This window comes from Lissotriton vulgaris, unplaced genomic scaffold (genome assembly GCF_964263255.1).
Source record: "Lissotriton vulgaris unplaced genomic scaffold, aLisVul1.2 SCAFFOLD_5993, whole genome shotgun sequence".
In the NCBI taxonomy this organism is placed as follows: Eukaryota; Metazoa; Chordata; class Amphibia; order Caudata; family Salamandridae; genus Lissotriton; species Lissotriton vulgaris.
In genome coordinates, this window is record NW_028245798.1 from 38,470 (window position 1) to 57,411 (window position 18,942).

Below are 18,942 nucleotides of genomic sequence, written 5' to 3' on the forward strand. Positions count from 1 at the left end.
GTCTCCTTGCAAGACTCTGGGAGATCGGCCTAAGGGGGTCAGTGTTTAGTTGGTTCAAGTCCTTTCTAGCTAATCGCCAACAAACGATCTGGGCTCCTCCTTTCTCTGCCACTATGCCGCCACTGGAGGTGGGAGTTCCTCAGGGCTCTATTCTGAGCCCAACTCCTTTGGCGGCCCTGGCAGAGGCTCACGGGGCTCAGATTGTGTTGTACGCTGACGATACCACGCTCCTGTTCACGTGCGACAGAGACTCCGACTTTGATGGTGTGAACATCAGGGGTTGCCTTGAGGCTGTTTTCAACTGGTTTGGACAGAACAGCCTCAAGTGCAACTCCGACAAGTCGGAAGTGCTCTTCATCGGATGCTCCTCGGACCCCAGGTGGAAAGACTGGTGGCCTGCAGCCATGTTTCCCCCCGCCAGCGACTCTGTAGTCGCAAAAAATGTGGGAATACAGATCGACAACAGTCTCTCTCTCGAACCCCAGGTTTTGGGCTTGGCCGGCAAATGTTTTGCCATCCTAAAGATGATTAGGAAATGCCTGCCCCTACTGTCACTGGACCATAGAAGAGTAACGGTTCAGGCCCTGATAGGCTCGCGCCTTGATTACTCTAATGTTTTGTATCTGGGCCTTCCCGAGTTCCTTCTGGCTCGCCTGCAAGTCGTCCAGAACTCTGCGGCATGTGCCATCTTCGGCCTCAACAGGAGAGCCAGTGCCAGTGATCTGCTCAAAACTCTTCACTGGCTCCCAATCAGAAAGCCTATTGTGTTCAAGACGCTAACAATGGCTTTTAAAGCACTGCACGGCGTGGGCGCCAGGTATCTCCGGAAACGGATGTTGCTCTATCTTCCTTCCAGATCACTTAGATCTTCCACTCAGGCCCTGGCCGTTGTTCCTGCGATTCTGCGCACTCGGTGCGCTGGACGCTCTTTTAAACATTCTCGCACCGCAGCTGTGGAACGCTCTACCTCTGTCCCTCAGAACTAACGGTAATCTGCTGGCTTTTAGGAAAAATCTCAAAACTCTGCTTTTTGTTCAGTAGGTGCCTTCTTGCCCTCCATTCTGTGCCTGTGAGGATTATAAGCGCCAGGACACTCCTCGGAGTAGATGAGCGCTATAGAAGTCCCCCTATAACATAACATAACATAACAATGGGATTTAGGCGGTACCAAAGAAATCATTAGGTAATTGGGAATAAGCATAGTTCACAATCTTGACAATCTTGTGGACAGAAAACTGGAGAGCGTGAGAAAAAAAGTGGCCAAGCTAATGGGCAAATGTATTTTTTATGGGCGGGTTAATCTTGTGAAAATGACAATCCTGCCCAAGTTTATCTTTTTATTTGACAACATTTCACTTACCTTAGGAAGGAAAGCCCTAGATAAGATACATTGAAGAAAAACATCTTTTATCTGGGCCTCAAAAAGCATTTGATTTTCGCGGAAAAGACTGAGAAGAAAATTGGGTAAAGGTGGTCTAGCACTCCCCAAAATTCAGCTGTTTTGCTAGGCATTTCAATTGAAGAACTTGGGGGGTGCTGTTTTCTTGCCCTCATGAGACCTGTATGTGGATTCTTCCCAAGGCCATGTTGATAAACATTTGGAATGGAGGTTTCATACAGAGATTTGGAGCCCCCAAATATTTTTAAAAAGTAAGACTGAAGTGTTTGAGATCAACTGCTAGATTATGGGCTGAAGTTAGAACTATACTAGTGATCCCATATTATAATAAGCTGGTGCCAATTTGGGGCTCACCAGGGACCCCGGAATGTTTGAAAAGCTACCTAGTCGGCCCCTTGAGGAATGCGGGGTTTACGAGATTGGGCAGGAGATGGGGAGATGAACTAATGCCATGGGATGACTGGTTGATGCTTGTAAAGTGGGTTATGTCCACATTCAAATATTATCAGCTGGCCACTTGATTTAAGATGAAGGGTTGGGTAAATTTTGAGCCTAACACCATCATCGAAATGGAGCTTCAGGAAGCTAAGCCCATGAAGAAGGAAGTATACAAGTGGTATCTACGTCTGGTAGATGCAGCTGCGGCGAATATGAAGCCAGCATTTAGTGTATGGAAGACAACCTACCACAAGAGGAGCTACAGGAACTCTGGCAAGTATTTTTATCTTACTATATTCTACAGTAAAATCTGCTCCTCAAGAAAACACACATGTTCACTCTCCACAGAATTCATTGGACACCCATGAAGCTGGTGAAGATCCATGAAAATAGGGTTGGTGTAAAAGGTGCAGAAGTCAGGATGCTGATGACATTCATATGTTTGTCAGCTGCCTGGTTTTGATCTACTTCTGGAATCAGTGGGTAAGATGACTGCAAATATTCTTGGAAGGGCAATGGAGGTAATCCCAAAGTTGGTACTATTTGGAACACTGAGTGATGCAGCAGAGTGGGGTCCTTATTTAAGCAAATTACATTTCCCCTGGCTCCCCTTAGTAAGGATAGAGAGAGATATGTATGAGGTGGTCCCAGTCAGACCCCCCACCTAGTAAGTGGTCTACGTTTATGAGATTGAAAAGAAACCAGCAGATAAGGGTTACCCTTGCAATCAGTCCATGTGGAAACTCACAGTGAGGATGCTAGAAGAGACAAGGTCCAATAAATATAATTCTATTGCTGATGTCAGTGTAATGGCTTTGGATACCACATAGAGAACACTGGCCCTTGATTCCAACCTGGTGAGCATTAGAGGCTAAAATAGCTTGGGTGTATGCTCACTGGAGGTAATATGAGGACAAAATAAATGTTTTTGGCAGCCATGTTCTTTTAAGGCCACGTTGCTAGCGTTCTGGATAAAGGCCCTATATATAGTCAGGTATTAGGTTTTCTATTTTTTCCCTATCTATTACCATTTTGGTAAAGTAGTAATAGTTGGGGATAAATAATTATACATTTCAATATATTAAAAAAAAAAAATCTTAAAAAATTGACAACCACTGTAATACACTGATTTTCACAAATATAGTGCAGTGCACTGTATTTACAATTTTAAACATATTTAATTTTGTACACAAAAGTGTACGGAGTACTATGGAAATACCTAAAAAAATACCACGCAACTTGAAAAACAGATATATAAAAAAAGAAACATTTCCTAAAAAATACAGTACTATTGCAGTAATCCATAAACTTTATTTAAAAATATGTTTAAAAAAATACATTTCTCTTCCCTACCTATTACTACTTTAGTAAAATGGTAACATGTACGGAACGGCAATAAAACCTATCACCTATATCAAAGGCCCTAACACAGAACACAGCCAAAGTGTGCTGAAAATAATATGGATGCCTTTTCATTTTCTAAAAACAGGACGTACCCAATTATATACTGACTTGTGAGCGCCATATACCATAGTATACCACAAAGTTACTACGGTATACCATGGCCCAAAATATAATTAAGGTCTAGCTGTATTTTTGTATTGCGGTACCTTTGCATCACGCATGGTGTTGCATGGGCAACCCAATACTTAATTCAGATTTACAGAGCAAGGCTGCCATGCAATTAACATGCATTGACTGGTAAATCTGGAGAAAAGCAAGGCAATGCAATTCTCTGTTTTGTGTTACTCTTCACACCATAACGTACATTGTGCTAAATTTCACATACATCTGTACACCACTCAATTGTACACCATTACACAATACACCATTCCACTCAATGGTATTTCAGTAAACGCCACTCCGGTGTACACCACTCACTCTACATCACTCCACTCAACCCCACTCCACTGTACGAGACTCCTCTCTACGCCACTCCACTTTACGCTATTACACAGTATGCAACTTCAGTACACATTACTACACTCTATGCTCTTACACTGAATGCACCTCCACTCTATGCCACTCCAGTCTATTCCACTCTATTGGACTCGCATCCACTATACGCTATTCCACTGTATGCCATTCCACTTACACCACTCCACTCTACGCTATTCCATGGTATGCCACTTCACTCCACAACACTCCTCTGTATGCTTTTACACTGCATGCCACTCCAGTTTATACCACTCCATTCTATGCACTCCACTGTACGCCACTGCAGTGTACGCTATTCCACTCTATGCCACTCACTATACTCTACGCTATTGCACTATTCACCACTCCACTCTATGCTATTACACTGTGCTCAACTTCAATCTTCCCCACTGTACTGTAAGGCATTCCACTCTATCCCACTCCACTGGGGAGAGGATGTAGCTGAACAGTTAGAGCGGTCGACTTCAAATCTGGAGTACCGGGTTTGAGTCTCAGCAACGACGCTCAACATCCTGTGATTCTAGGCAAATTACTTAATCTCCCAGTGTCTAACAAAAATTAATGTGTCCTCATGGAACACAACTGGTGCTCATGTAAAGCACTCTGATACCTGATTTTGGGTCAAATTCGCGCTATATAAATCTTTGGGAAAAAAACTGCACACCACTCCATTCTACACTATTACATTGGATGTCACTCCACTGTATGCTATTATACTCTATTACACTTAACTGTAAGCCACTCCAGACTACACCACTCCATTTTCCCCCACTCCACTACACACTATGTGTTATTAAACTCTAAGACACTCCACTGTATAACACTCCACTGTTTGCCACTCCACTGTACGCCACTACAGGCTATGCTACTCCACTGTATGCCACCCCACTGTAAGTTACTTCACTGTAAGCTATTCAACTCTATGCCACTCCACTCCATGCTATTCCAATGTATGCCACTCCACTCTACAACACTCCAGTATCTGCTATTCCACTGTATACCACTCCACTGTATGCTATGTACACTCCTCCACTCTATATACCTCCACTCTAAAAAACTCTACTACACTCTATGCCACTCTACCAGACTCTACTGAATCCCAGAACCTTCCACTGTCCAAATTTGTACTCAATTCTATGCCCATACACTCTAATATACAACACACTACCCAGGGTTCCAACACTGTATGACACGGATGTATGACGTTACAACGCATACATTCACAACGCATACCATTACAACAAAACTTTTACAACGCAGGATCCATTACAACGCATGGTATTACAACGCAGCTGCTATTACAACGTAAGTATGGGTAAGTATTTTTTTTTAATTAATGGGAATGTAATAGTAGTGTAAGTGTTGGATAGTGTAGGGGTTAAAATTACTATTCTAACTCCAGGAGGTGTAATAGTAGGGTAAGTGTTGGATGGTATAGGGGTTAAAATTTAATTTAGTGCGTTGTTTTAGTTGCGTTGTAATGGCTGTTTCCCGTATGACACAGCCCTCCACTCTACAGTATGAAACACCACTCCAATTTATAACAGTTTATTCAATACAGTCGGTTCTACTTTACTGTATACTACGTTATGCCACTCCACTCGACTCTACTCCACTGTATGAGTCTTTGCCTGACTCTACACTACTGAACAACAAACCACTCTACACAGCTCCACTGTTTGGCACACTACTGCACTCCATGCAACATCACTCTACTACACTGAAAGCCACTCTCTGACACTTTACTCCAGTCTATACCCCTACACTCCACTGTACAATACAGCACTGTACTGTATGCCACTATACAACACTCTACTCCACTCTGTGCCGCTCTACGACACTGTAGTCCACTAGACAACACTTTACATAACTCTTTGTATGCCACTGTACCCCACTTTATTCCACTGTACTCTATGACACAGTACTCCACTCCATGCCACTCTATTCCACTGTACTCTATAACTCTGTATGCCAATCCACTCTACTACACTCTACAACATTGTACTGTACTGTACACTGCTCCACTCTACATACTCTACAAGATTGCATACCACTCTACTTTACTGTAGTCTGCAACTACAGTTGTAGACTACAGTTTCCAGTACTGTACGACATGCCACTATACTCTACTGTACAACACGGTATTCCAATTTATGAGACTTTACTTGACTGTATGATACGCCACCCTGCTCTACAGCATTCCATGCCACTATAGTCTATGTCTCACCACTACAATCTATGACAATTTACTCCTCTCTATGCTACCCCACTCCAGTGTACTCCACTCCACTAGATTCCACTCTACTATTCTTTAGTCCACCCTACACCACTGTACCGTACTCGGCTATAAGATGCTACACTACCCGACACTTCACTCCATTGTATGGAAGTCCACTCTACAACACTGTACTACACTCTATGCCACTCTACTCTACTCTATACCCATCCACTCTACGCCACTGTACTACCATGCATGACACTCGACGATACGCCACTCCATTCCTCTCTACGATACGCCACACAGTGTTGGGGGAGGGAGGGATAGGGGATACGCTGTTAGTGTCAGCTCATGCAAGGGTTCTCAGCAAAGTTTGATCAGTTCATGCAGAGGGAGGATGAAGCATGTGCTTCTGCTTAAGTTCACCTATGGAAGATCTATTCTGCTTTTGTGTTGGGGTGGACAGGCAGCACCGAGCTCCCGGCGCCCCAGCGAGGGGCCAGCGATGCGGTCACAGGTGAGGGGCCCCGGCTCAGGGCGCTGTGCCCTCCGACGCGGCTGCCGCTGCCGCTGCCCAGCTGCAAACGCACCCTGCCAGGCACACGCAAGTACCTCTTGCACGTCTGCACATGCACCTCTTGCACGCGCGAGCACCCTGTGGTGCTGACGGGTTCAAGAGGGGCTGAGAAATCCTCTGATCCCGGCACCTCTAGTTCACTAGAGGTGCTGCTGTGAATTCCCACCCACGGCTGTGAACTGTTTCTCCTCAGTGATACTGCCGCCCTCCTTTGCCTGGGTTGTGTACTCCAAAATGGCGCCTGCAGAGGACATAATGCCTCCTGATAACTCCGGGCCATCTCAACAGCCAGTCCCTCGCCAAGGAATCCTTTCCTATGCTGCGTACCCCTCTGACTCTACTCCATGGAATCCTGCTCTCTGTGTTCTTCTTTTGGATTCTTGACTTTCCTGACTTTTGTGCTTCCCACCTGCGATGATCTCAGTCTATACCCACGACCCGGACCCGCCATTTTGTCTGACCTTTGTTCCGTTCCTTCTTCCCTCAGGACTCCTCCTGATGACCTTTGATGGTTTTTCTCTTTTTGCTGGGGGGCTTTAAATATATATGTAAATATGTATTATATAATTATCCAAGCCTAATTGCTGTTAAAATGTAATCCTGTGCGAATTTACTATTTGTATGTATAGAACTCTAACCACTAGTATATGTAGTAGACGTTTGTACTTACTACCATTCCTATGTGATTTTAGAGTTTATCTGTTTGTATCTCTTCCTTGAGTGACTTTCAACTTGTACATGTGCATTTTTTCCTGTTTTTATCTCTTCCTTGAGTGACATTACACCTTGTACATTTCATTTTTTTTCTGTTTGTATCTCTTATGTAACTCATGTAGTCCAAACTTATGTAACGCAACTGGTTCTTTTGTAAAGCGCTCTGACACCTTCGGGTAATGTTCGCTCTATATAAAATCGCATTAAATAAAATAAAAAAATAAAAAACACAGCACTCCACTGCCCTTTAATGTACTCTACGACACTCCACTCGATAATAATCCACTTCACGACAGTCTACTTCACCCTACTCCACTCCAAAACACTCTACTCCACTCTATGACAATCTACGACACCCTACTCTTTTGCACGACATGCCAGTCCACTGTACAACTCGCCGCTCCCCTCTACAATATTTGACTCCTCTATATGAGACACCATTTGACCACGCTAAAACTTTACTACATTGTACTGTGCACCACTCCCCTCTACTCTACGTCACTGTATTCCACTCTACAATATTCCACTCTACAACAATAGACTTTACAACACTCTCCTCCACTGTACTGTACAACACTCCACATACTGACACTCCACTCGACAACACTGGACTCTACAATTTAAAACACATTCTTATTACAAATTTTCAAAAAACATTGAAATTCAATGAAAAACATGAAGCTAAGGTACTGTTAGGAAAACTTGTTTCCCTATATACAAACCAAACACAGACTACACACATTTTAGAAATTCTAAAGTCATAGTTATAACTTTCATTTACAATGTATCCACCACGTTTAAATTATTGTAAGTAATGCACCTCCATGCACATACTTTTCAGCTTGCTAACCAGACAAATCTAACTATATCTCGCCATTCTACCATGCACTGTGATCTCACAAATAATGACACTCCACTGTACAACACTACACTCTATGAGACTCTCCACCACTCTACTGTAAAACACTACACTTGACAACACTGAACTGTACAATACTCTACCCCACTAAACTCCACTCTATGCTACTACAATTTATGACACTGTACTCCATGATGCTATATTCCATTGCATGATGCTCCAGTTGACGACACTCCACTGTACAACACTAAGCTCTACTGTTGGATATGCCACTACACTATAGAACACGCTGCTCCACTCTACGATACTCCACTCCACTCTTCGATACTCCACTTCACTATATGACACACCACTCCAATCCACTGTATAACACTTTACTCCGCTGTACACTACATAACTCCACTCTATTCTACTCCACTCTATTCCACTCAACAATACTTCACTCTATTACACTAGACTCTGTGTGACTCTCCTTCACTGTACTGTATGGCACTCCACTTCATGACACTCCAGTGAATGAAACTCCACAGTACGATTTGAAACATATTTTTAATAAAAATAAAAACATTAATATAGAATGAAATAAACAAAGATTAATGATAATTTATGGTTAGAAACACTTTAGGGCCCATTAGCAAGGCGGGCGGATCGCCAACGATCTGCCCGCCAAAACACCCCGCCAGACGGCCATTAGCATGGCGGGGGGTAACACGGCGGACGGAAAGACCGTCTGCTGCTTTTCTGCTGGTAGGCAATTGTCACGATTGCCTGCTGGGCTGAAAAGGCCCATAATATGATGGCGGTGCCTTGCAGGCATCAATATTATGATGTGTGCAGAGAAATGCCTTTCAATGGTGGAGACTTCGCCCTGGAAAGGCATGCAGTGTTTATTTTGGGGGCCCGTTTCGGGCCCCTTGGTGTTTGGAGGTGGTGAGGGGTTCACCTAGGGGGTACCCATGGTACCCCCCTACATTTGCATTCACAAGGTGGCAGGCACCACACGGTGCCTGTCACGTTGTGCATGCCAATGCACAACATGCATTTTCAACATTGTGGCGGGTGCTGCTTACGCATCCTAATTGGCAGTGCAGGACCGCCACGCCACTGGCGGCCGGTCACAGCACCGCTAGGGTTTGCGGGCGGACTTCAGTCCGCCCACCATCCTAATGGGGGCATTTATTTATTCTTATTTCTTTTACAAATCCAACTGGAAAAAAACGATAATCTTATAATTATAACTTCAATTTATAATTTATGCACTATCTTCAAATTACTATACGTCACGCACCTCCGAATACAGTCTTGTCACCTCATTCGCTACACTACATTAGCTATAAGCGACATCTTTACTATGCACTGGTTATACCTTCACATACTACATCACATATAGCATATGACATCATAGCATTCACAACAACACCTATAACATCTCAAATGACAACATTTCTCACAACACAGTGCATGGTAGAGTGACGAGTTTTAGTTAGTGTTGCCTGGTTAGCGAGCTGAAAAGTGTGTGTATGGAGCTGCACCACTTATAATAATTTCAAGGTGATGGAAATTGTAAGTGAAAGTTATAACTATACTTTTAGAATTTATAGTTTGTGTAGTTTAAGTTTGGTCTGAATAGGGAAAAAGGCTTCCTAACTATAATTAAGCTTTAACCTTTTTAGATCTCGCTAGAGTCAGCGCATGCGCTGCTGTTGCAAGACATTTAGTAGCTGCTTCAAAAAGCGCTACCTTGCCAGCCACCAACTTGCTAGAACGTGCACAAGTGCACGCGACATGCACAGCACTTTTTCCCGTTGGGCGCGTGCGCACAACTCGCGTCACCACTCGCGTTTTAAAAGAAATTATTTCATTTCACGGACGCGCAGCGTTACTTTTACAGCTGGCGGGCAATGCTTGTTTTAAATTGTGGCATTGTGCATGCATTTAATGCCATTCATGCACCTGCTTGAAACTGGGGTAGTGTAGCTTTCATGCTGATTACGCAATAAAGAAAATGCATCACTCGCTTTTAAATGCTATATATAAACGCAACAACGTGTGCACACAGCAAACTCACCACCAAGTCTGATAAGCCTGAAACAGCAGAGTGAACACATTAAGTGTGCCCAGCGATTAACAGACTTTCAGTGACTGGGACTGTATGTCAACCCGTTCGTCAACAGGCAGGCTCTGGCATGCTATATTTAGGCAGAGCATTACTAACTCAGTGTCATCGAGCAGATAATTACAAATAACAGTTCCTGCTCTGCTCTGTAAACATGGCTACCGGAGCACAGAAACACTCATGCAGAGATGCCATAGGCTGAAAACGTTCATACAACACAATACCTAGGTCCTCGTCTCAACATGGTACTTCCGTCAAATTGTAATGAGAACGGAAAATGCTCATCCTCTCAGGTGGGTCTCGGAACTGTTCTGTCGAAGAGCTTCGGCTCAGTGCTGTTTGAAAGGAACCCAGGAACCTACCATATAAATTAATTTCTAGCTGTTATGTTTTTTTCTGTCGAAGAGCTTCGGCTCAGTGCTGTTTGAAAGGAACCCACGAAGTATCAGGACTGCTTCCTGTCCCCACTTCAAGGAAATAGCTCAGAGGAGGGTACCTACCATATAAATTCATTTCCAGCTGTTATGTTTTGCCGAGAATATTGAATTCCTTCGAAAGTAAAGAATTTCATATTGCACTATGCGTTCTATATGCTTTTTTCGCACATATCTTTGTTTATTTTCGTTTTTTTGGTATACAGCTGAGCATATCCAGGGAGAGAGAATGCATGGCCTCACCCAAGCAATGTGAACGTTTACATGAGGGAGGGTTAAAGTAAAACAAGCATTGGCATAGCCAACAGGTCTCGCCATCAACTGTTGCATGGCTAAACACTTATAAGGTCCCAAAGGCGAGACCTATTGGCTATGCCAATGCTTGTTTAATTTGGTATATATATATATATATATATATATAGATATATATATATATATACACACACAACCTTACAACTTAAATATGCCTACCTTTCGGTGTTGTAAAGGCATGCATGGTGAAGGCATATGCATGCTAAAGGCATGCATGATAAAGGCACTGCGTGGTAAAGGATGTGTGGTAAAGGAATCCTGTTGTAAAAACAGCAATGTAAAGGCTATTACCTCTTTAACTCTGGTTGTACATTGGATGAGTATAGCGCCATAATTTCAGCGCATTATACTGAGGCCCTCTGATTAAATCCAGGCTTTGAATACAAACTCCTTTGCAAAATTATGAATTGTGTGGTAATTATTGTGCACTTACAGTCTCCTCTGATATCTTTCGATCAACTTGATGAGATATGTTTGGAGGGATGCTGAAAAAAGAGGTAAAACATGAAGATTTTGGTGCGACAAATATTGTATCCGCATGTTATGCTTCATCCCTGAGGCAAATTCGAATAATGGGAGATATTTTCTGACCTCCCTTAAGGTTTCCACATCTCAGAAACAGGCCCTAAGCATATATCCAGTCCTTTGCAGCAGTGGAGGCCATCTGTTCCAGCAGAAGACTACCTTACACAGTGTAAGAGGCAAAGCTGTAGCAATGAATTTCTTATACTTTCTAGCTGCATCCAGTGCGTATCCCAATTGTAGCAGGTTTACTTAGATTTCTCATAGTAGTCATTGCCTTAAGTGGTCAAATATTTGGGACCAATACATCTGAATAACTGTACTGCTGCAGGCAAGGTGATAGAAGGCTATAGAAATCCACTCACTCAGCTCTACACCAGTGGCATCAATGATGTATGTACTGATCATTGTTATGAAGCAAAGAAGGAGTACCATAAAAGTCCTATATCAATTTGAAACGCATGCGTTTAGAACTGCCATTTGGGAAGCCCATACCACTCTTACAGTGAACCTTGAAGACAGAAGAGGTACACAGCGACTACCAATCACCTCCCTATGTAACAAGCAAACTAACTCAATACTTTGTATGCAAGTAGAAAACTAACTTAATATGTGTAATGTGTGTAATAGGCTGACATAGAATAGTATGGCTGGTGGTGATGTTCTGTCTCTGAATGTTTGTACAGTTAAAACATGTCTACCTGGGAAGACATCCCCCAACACCACCAATGACCTCATTCTGATGTCCCGGTGTTCCTGATTTGGGAATAAAGGATCCACAGTAACTGTGATGTTTTAACTGGAAACTCCAGTTGATGGAAAGTGGAATCTTTCAGTGAAATACCAAATAAAAATGAGAAATTTCTTGTAGATCCTGGATCCCAAATTGTTGATTTCCCCAATAATTACTCCTATCTAAGGGGAGCCTCAGGATCCCAACATGCATTCCACAGTAACCCTGCCTCTGGAATTACTGATGCCTTTGGTATTGGTAACTCCAGGTGTGTGGGGGGAGTTGGAGCTATCAGGGGGATAACGGGCATCTAGTAATGAGGACCTTAGTGTGTGGTACTGAAGGATAATAGCCATGGCTTGGAGAGAGGGATCAACATAATGAAATGAGTAATAAGGATGCACAAATCACAGCTAGTGGACCTTCCAGGACAATCTAAGTTAATCTGCCAAAGCCAGGAATGTAATTAATATGTGGGCCTTTTCACTAGATTATTCCCTGGAATTGTGTTGTCAGCTTAGTAAGGGATAGCGGCAAATATGATTCTCATTGTGGAAAGTCCTTGCCTGGTTTAAGTATGACGCACATTTGTATAATGACCTCACCTAATGGTTGGGGGAGAGCAAGCAGCAGTGACTTCCTCATATCAAGCAATCTCTATCTCAAAATGTCTCCTCAAAGTTAATAACAAGTAAAGCATCATTTTTGGAAATTGCTCTGCTTCTCTTGTGGCACAAAAGATTTTTACTATGTTGGTTTTAGAATTGATTGTAGGATATTACAGAGTACAGCACTGATCTCTGAAGTGGCACATCCCATCTGCTGCTAGTTGATCCTACCCAAATAAATGCTAAAACATAAAACTGGGTCTTGTAATACACTAAAGTATGTTGGTCTGTACAAAGTTCAAAATGGTAGTAAGGGATGACTAGAAAGTGCATAGTTGTGACTTTTGTCCCTGCAAGAAATTAATCCTTGACATATATACATAAAGTTGTGTGGTTTTTGTCTATGATTGTGGGTGGAAGACAGGCTGGAACTGATTTATTGTCTGCATTAGATTTTTTTCAGAGCCAGAGTGATGATGGCCTGCTTCAACTTCGAGTTAACTGTTATGATGTTAATGATACATAGGCGAGTGAGGTGATGAGTGGAATCATGGTTGGTGGATTGAAATTAACAACTTGTAGTCTGTGATAGGTGATGGTGCTCATGCTTTTCTATGTGAACAAACTCCCATTAGTGCTAAAAGCCATGGGACTCTTTTTGAAGTGTCCGGCTGCGAGGCATATGTCTCAGGGGGCATCATGTCTTGGATGTGGTCATCGATTGATAAGTTGGACCACTGGGTGTTGACTTTGACTCTGAATTGTGACATTAGGTTGTTGCACTTCTTGTGATGAAGACCTTTCAAGTAAGCTAATGGGTGTGGTGGTGTGGTTGCAGTAGGGAAATCCATACCAGCTATTTGCCATATCTACACACTATTTCACCCTTGTTACATTTTATCTATTGCTCTGACCACAACAATAAAAGAAACTTGTGCTTCCCTGTGAAACGATGAAAGGAACCTTTCTATGAGGTTCAACCACATTTTCTCACACGTGGGGATTCATGCAGTCTGTGGATATAGGACTGAAGTGTCCTAAGATCAACCAAATGCGTGCATCACTGTACGTCTACAATGTCTCACAGGTAGCTGTCCATATAAACTAATAGCTGAAAAAGCAAACCTTTTTTTCTGAAACGATTCTTTAACATGATTTCCTTTTGAGAACATAGGCACATTTTGTTTTACTTTGGCCTTTTGTTTGTACTTGCTCCAACTAACTTATAATGTCCAGTCACTTGGAGTTGCATCTGCTTGCCAAGAAGCACTCCTTAAACCCAAGACCTCACTGTCTTATACTGATCATAAGTACAATCACACACAAGTTTGAAACAAAAAGCAGAATGTGGTCACACTAACGGAAAATGCACTCACTGCACACCACATGAGACATATGGTTACCTCGGTGGAGGCTTTTCTCCCAAAATCGAAGAAACCTGGCCTTGTAAGGTTTCCATAATATTTTCATCAGAGTATAACTGCATAGGTGTATTAAACTGAGCGTGCACAATTTTTACACCCGGTATCTCCATTTCCATAGGAATGTTAGGGGCGATCTTGGCGGCAACTTTCAGGTCAGTTGGGTCAATAGTGCTAACATTACTGATGGTAGAAGGAGTGCTCCGTCCACTGCCGCCATCAAAGCCCGAAGGAGTGCTGCATTCACTGTGTGGTTAAGCAGGCGTGGGCACGGACAGAGGTAGAAACAATAAAGATGAGGAAAGAGGTGTGAACAGAAAAGAAGAATCAAAGAGAAGAAATCAGCAATCAAAAAGTATCTAAAAACTTAGTGTACCAATTTTTATTGGGAAGAGCATGCACATGCTTGCATTCAATAAAAAGATTAATTGAGTTGTGCTTAGTTTGTCGTCTGTTAGAATCTAGAGAGAAACAAAGGCCCAAGACTTGAACAGTGTACTAACACCCCACATAATGCACTAAAACCGTGTAATAGTCCCAGAGCTCCAGTTGTGAATCTTGGTGTCAGTATAACTGCCAGATGTTGGACCATAGCTCTGTGTTTCATCACTGCAACATCTCACTTCCACCTGCAGCATTTAGAGAGTAGGAATCGAAAGATACCTTACTTACTAATGAACACCTACAAATCCTGATTTTTTGTCTACCGTTAATTGTCTCATGGCTGTTGTGATCCAGAAGTGGGTGTATTGGACTGCTCAAAAAGCCTACTTTGGGGTGGTTGCAGAATGTTGTGGATTGCTGGAAACGTGGGGGAATATGTACCTGGTAATACAATGAATTATTGTGTCATAGTCATCTGTTATTGCCTGCCAGAAAGGACCTATTAGAGTCCATCTCTTAGAGCTTTGATTACACTTCATGTTCTACTTCTATTGTTTTCATGGGGTCTTGGAAATAAAGTAGTCTTTTTGCTGAATATTCCCCATACTTTTGGGTGAAGTCTTTTTGCACTATCTAAAGGTTTATATATCACTATTTTGAGGTCAACAATATTGACCTACAAAAATACACCATTAAGGTAAGTTTACATGTATTATTCTTAACTCCACATCCACTTACTTAGACCTACCTTTTGAAATAGTGCTCAGATCAATTTAGTGGATGTAACATTTTGTCGTGCCATATATCACATGCAATATAGTAGCGGTATACTACGAAAAATTCACTCTGGACGTGGTTGAATTGCTCAGCAGAACTAGGCAACTGTTTGCTGCTTTTGAAGTAAGAAATGTGAAGGTTGAGAGGCAGTTGCTTAAATAGAGTTGAAATGTTAAAAACACTGGTAGCTAGAATTCCCAGGTTACCTTCGAACTGAGACAGGGCTGCTACGGTAACTCTTTCTAGCATAAAATCCCTTGCCGAATTCTCTGCAGCAGTTTTTGAAGAATAAACGATGTATTTTACAAACATCACTGGTTCTAGAAAAATTTCCTAGGCTTGATGCTCAGTTTGCAAAAAGTTTTTCAACCTTAACTCTCTCTAGATTTTTACTGTTTAATAATCTATTAGAATTTTGTATTTAAATCAAGGAGTTCAGGTAGAAGAAGATAAAGCTTTGTGCCTTTAACAATGGTTTTGTATCAAATGTATTCTCAATGGAATTGACTGCGATACTTTCCAGTTATGGCAGCGAGGGCTTTTGGTACATTTGATCCTGGCTCCTATGGAAATTAACCATATCTCTGTCTTGACAAACTCCATTAGGACAGGAATTGAACCGTTGTCGCGTATTGTTGCCAAATTCTAGACCATTTAAATAAATTGTCCTTTTTCTATGAGATATTAAAGAATAGGACTTGTGTGGATGCCATGTATCCAAATCATTTCCAGTGGTAAATCATTTGTGTATCTAGAGCCAATGAGCTACAATGGCCTTGTGTTTTATCAAGTAAAGAGGTTGACTCATGGAGTAAACAAGCATTATGTAATTTAGGGGGATTTTTCCAGGAAATTAGAGACATCTAAGCACCGAGATATTTCTAACCAAGTACCTTGAATCAGAAAGCCACACCCAGAATCGAGAAATGTGTGTAACTACAATTGGGATTTGTTATTCCCCAAAAAAAGTTAAAAGCATTCCATAAAATAAATACAAAAAGGCAGAGATTTAGAAATAGGCAACAACAGAGAAATCAATATAGCGTGAAAGAGTAAGCTAAAAAGGATTAGTGGGTAACAAAATTCAACAGATCAGGCAGCAGCGCAGGGATATCGCATGTCCTTATTAATGACAGACTGGTATGTTTCAATGGAAGTAAATTAGAAACCCAACGCAGAGCATGCTGTTGAAGTATATATATATATAACCTGCTTCGGCCGGGCAGTATGAAGGCTTTAGGCCGAACGTTATGCTTGTGTTCAAAGTAACCCAAGTCCTGTAATGAAAAGGGATCTGAATAAAGCATTTTTTGCTTTGATAACATAAAGTACTGCAGTGTTTAGTGGATAAGATAAAGCCATTTATATGTTATAAAGAAAGCTGGTCATAACTCCCTACAAAAATATTCACAAAGAACTCAGGGCCTCATGTAGAGTTTGGTTTTGACAGTCTGTCAAAATGTGATGGTTATCCTGTCCGCCATATTACAAGTGGCATATTCTAAAATCCACTTGTAATACGGCGGAGAGTTCATTCGCCACGTTTGTGATGCAGCATCCATTCTGTCAAACCCTAAATAAACCTTGAATCTCAACCGACCATCATTTGTTCCTTGAATTTTTTGACAGTGTCAGCAAAAGTAATGTCCTACTGTTAGCTGACCGCAGCTTTTTAACATTTCTGACTCTAGTGCTACCATTTTGAGAACAAAGGGCCTAATAGATTGATGAAGAGGTAAACATTGACAGAAAGGCAGCCGCACCTTACCTGATTGTGAGTGGCAGAAAGGCACATGAAGGTAAGAAAGAATAGAAACAACAAGAACTGGACTCGGCCGCAAAATAAGATGCATTATTGATTATTAGCACAAGCGAGAAATATCTGATACTTACATTTGTTCAGCATTGGGAACAAGACCTCTCATTTGTCCGTGGAGGGCATCTTTTATGTTGCCAGATGAGTAAAGCCCAATGGGGGTGTTATAGGAGGAACTCACTAACTGCCTTTTGTCATCAAGGTTTGCTGCAGCGACAAAAGGCTGCGCCCTTCGGTTGTGCGCGACACCAATGGGCTTGAATTCCTGTACAAAACACACAACGCTACAATGCATGCCAGAGCTAACAGAATGAAGCAAAACCAAGAACACCGGGTGTTAATACTGGAGCACTGCTATTTACATTAATACAGCAACGTTTCCAATCTCATTTGTATAGGAAGGCCTTTCTGCAAAGCAGCAGTACGCCATTGGAAGTCTCTTTTCAGTGTCTATACTTTGATGAACAGCAACGGTTCATTATTTCTTTCAATTAGACCGAGTGTAGGCACAAAATAGATTAAGGGACTGGGATTTTTTTTAAATTGCAAGTGCCAAACACAAGGAAATAAATAGTTCGTTTTGTGAGATAATATAAGAGATTTTTTCGTAAAATATATATAAACAAAATAACAATTTGTGATGTAAAGAAGGCATTGAAGTAAGATGGCCAGTTAGAGGGAAAACCAGGAAAGGAAAGCAGACAATTTGATATAAAGGGAGACATCTTGAAGATTGTACAGCTGCTTTACACTCATGCCTTAAGTTTCAGGTCAATGTCATATTATGACAGGCATACAGAGATTTTCCAGGAAATTCTTCATTGCAAATTAGTCATCGGTTATGAAAAAAAAAAATGTCATACACAGTCATTATAAAACTGTTGCATTTAGAGGGGTGCCTGGACCTAACTGCCAAGAAAGTCTGTGTGCTGAGAAATGGCACACTTAGTTCTGCACATAGCAAGAATCATGCAAGGGACTTTTGAGGCCTTTCACGTTCTTAGTAAACACTAAGGTACTTAGGAGAAACTCAAAACGTATTTTATTTTAGCACAGGTGGAGACGTCTGGGTTCTATAAAAATGTGCACATTGCATGTGAGAAATAAGCATGCAGTTTTCGTATTGGGATGGTTGTCACTTATTGGGTATCACACATTAAAAAAATACTTCTGTACACTTAGGCCCAGATGTTCAAAGCTTCCCGTTTGCATTTCCTAAATAGCGACTCCAAAGGAGTCACTTTTTAAGAAATGCAAAGGATATGTACTAAATTAGCGATTCCCTAATAGCAATTCCTACTAAGTAGGAATCGCTATTGGGGAATCGCAAATAGGAAATGCCATTGCATTCCCGCCTATGGTCAAATTATGAAATGGTCTGCATTTCCTAAATTGCGGTTTCCTAATAGGAAATTGCAATTTAAGAAATGCAAAACCTAACTGAGTGTACAGAATAAGTGTAATGTATCTGAGCAAATGGTTGAATAAACAGAATAAAAAAAAAAGAAATGCAAAGCCAAGGGCGCCTCTGGGCTTAAGTCTCCCCTAGAGGCACCCTAAACTTCCTAGTGCACATATACATGCACATGTGCCCTAGGGGCATATGTGCGCTTCCGCTTCATGTCACATTAAAAAATGCTCTTTTAAATAATGTTTTTAATTTTGCTCATGGTTAC

General features: G+C 41.8%; 1 protein-coding gene across 2 annotated transcripts in view; it reads right to left on the bottom strand.

The window, feature by feature from the left end:
• Positions 1–18,942, bottom strand: part of LOC147666291 (PDZ and LIM domain protein 3-like) — a 92,300-nt gene that overhangs the window by 30,805 nt on the left and 42,553 nt on the right. Inside the window, exons 3-4 of one of the 2 annotated variants that reach the window (XM_086949153.1) lie at positions 16,660–16,727; positions 14,272–14,535 (exon numbers count right to left, since the gene is read on the bottom strand). In XM_086949153.1, coding sequence (XP_086805279.1) covers positions 14,272–14,535; positions 16,660–16,727 — 332 coding nt within the window. Of the gene's footprint in view, positions 1–14,271; positions 14,536–16,659; positions 16,728–17,343; positions 17,532–18,942 lie in introns of both variants that reach the window. The other variant, XM_086949154.1, reaches the window with a different exon arrangement.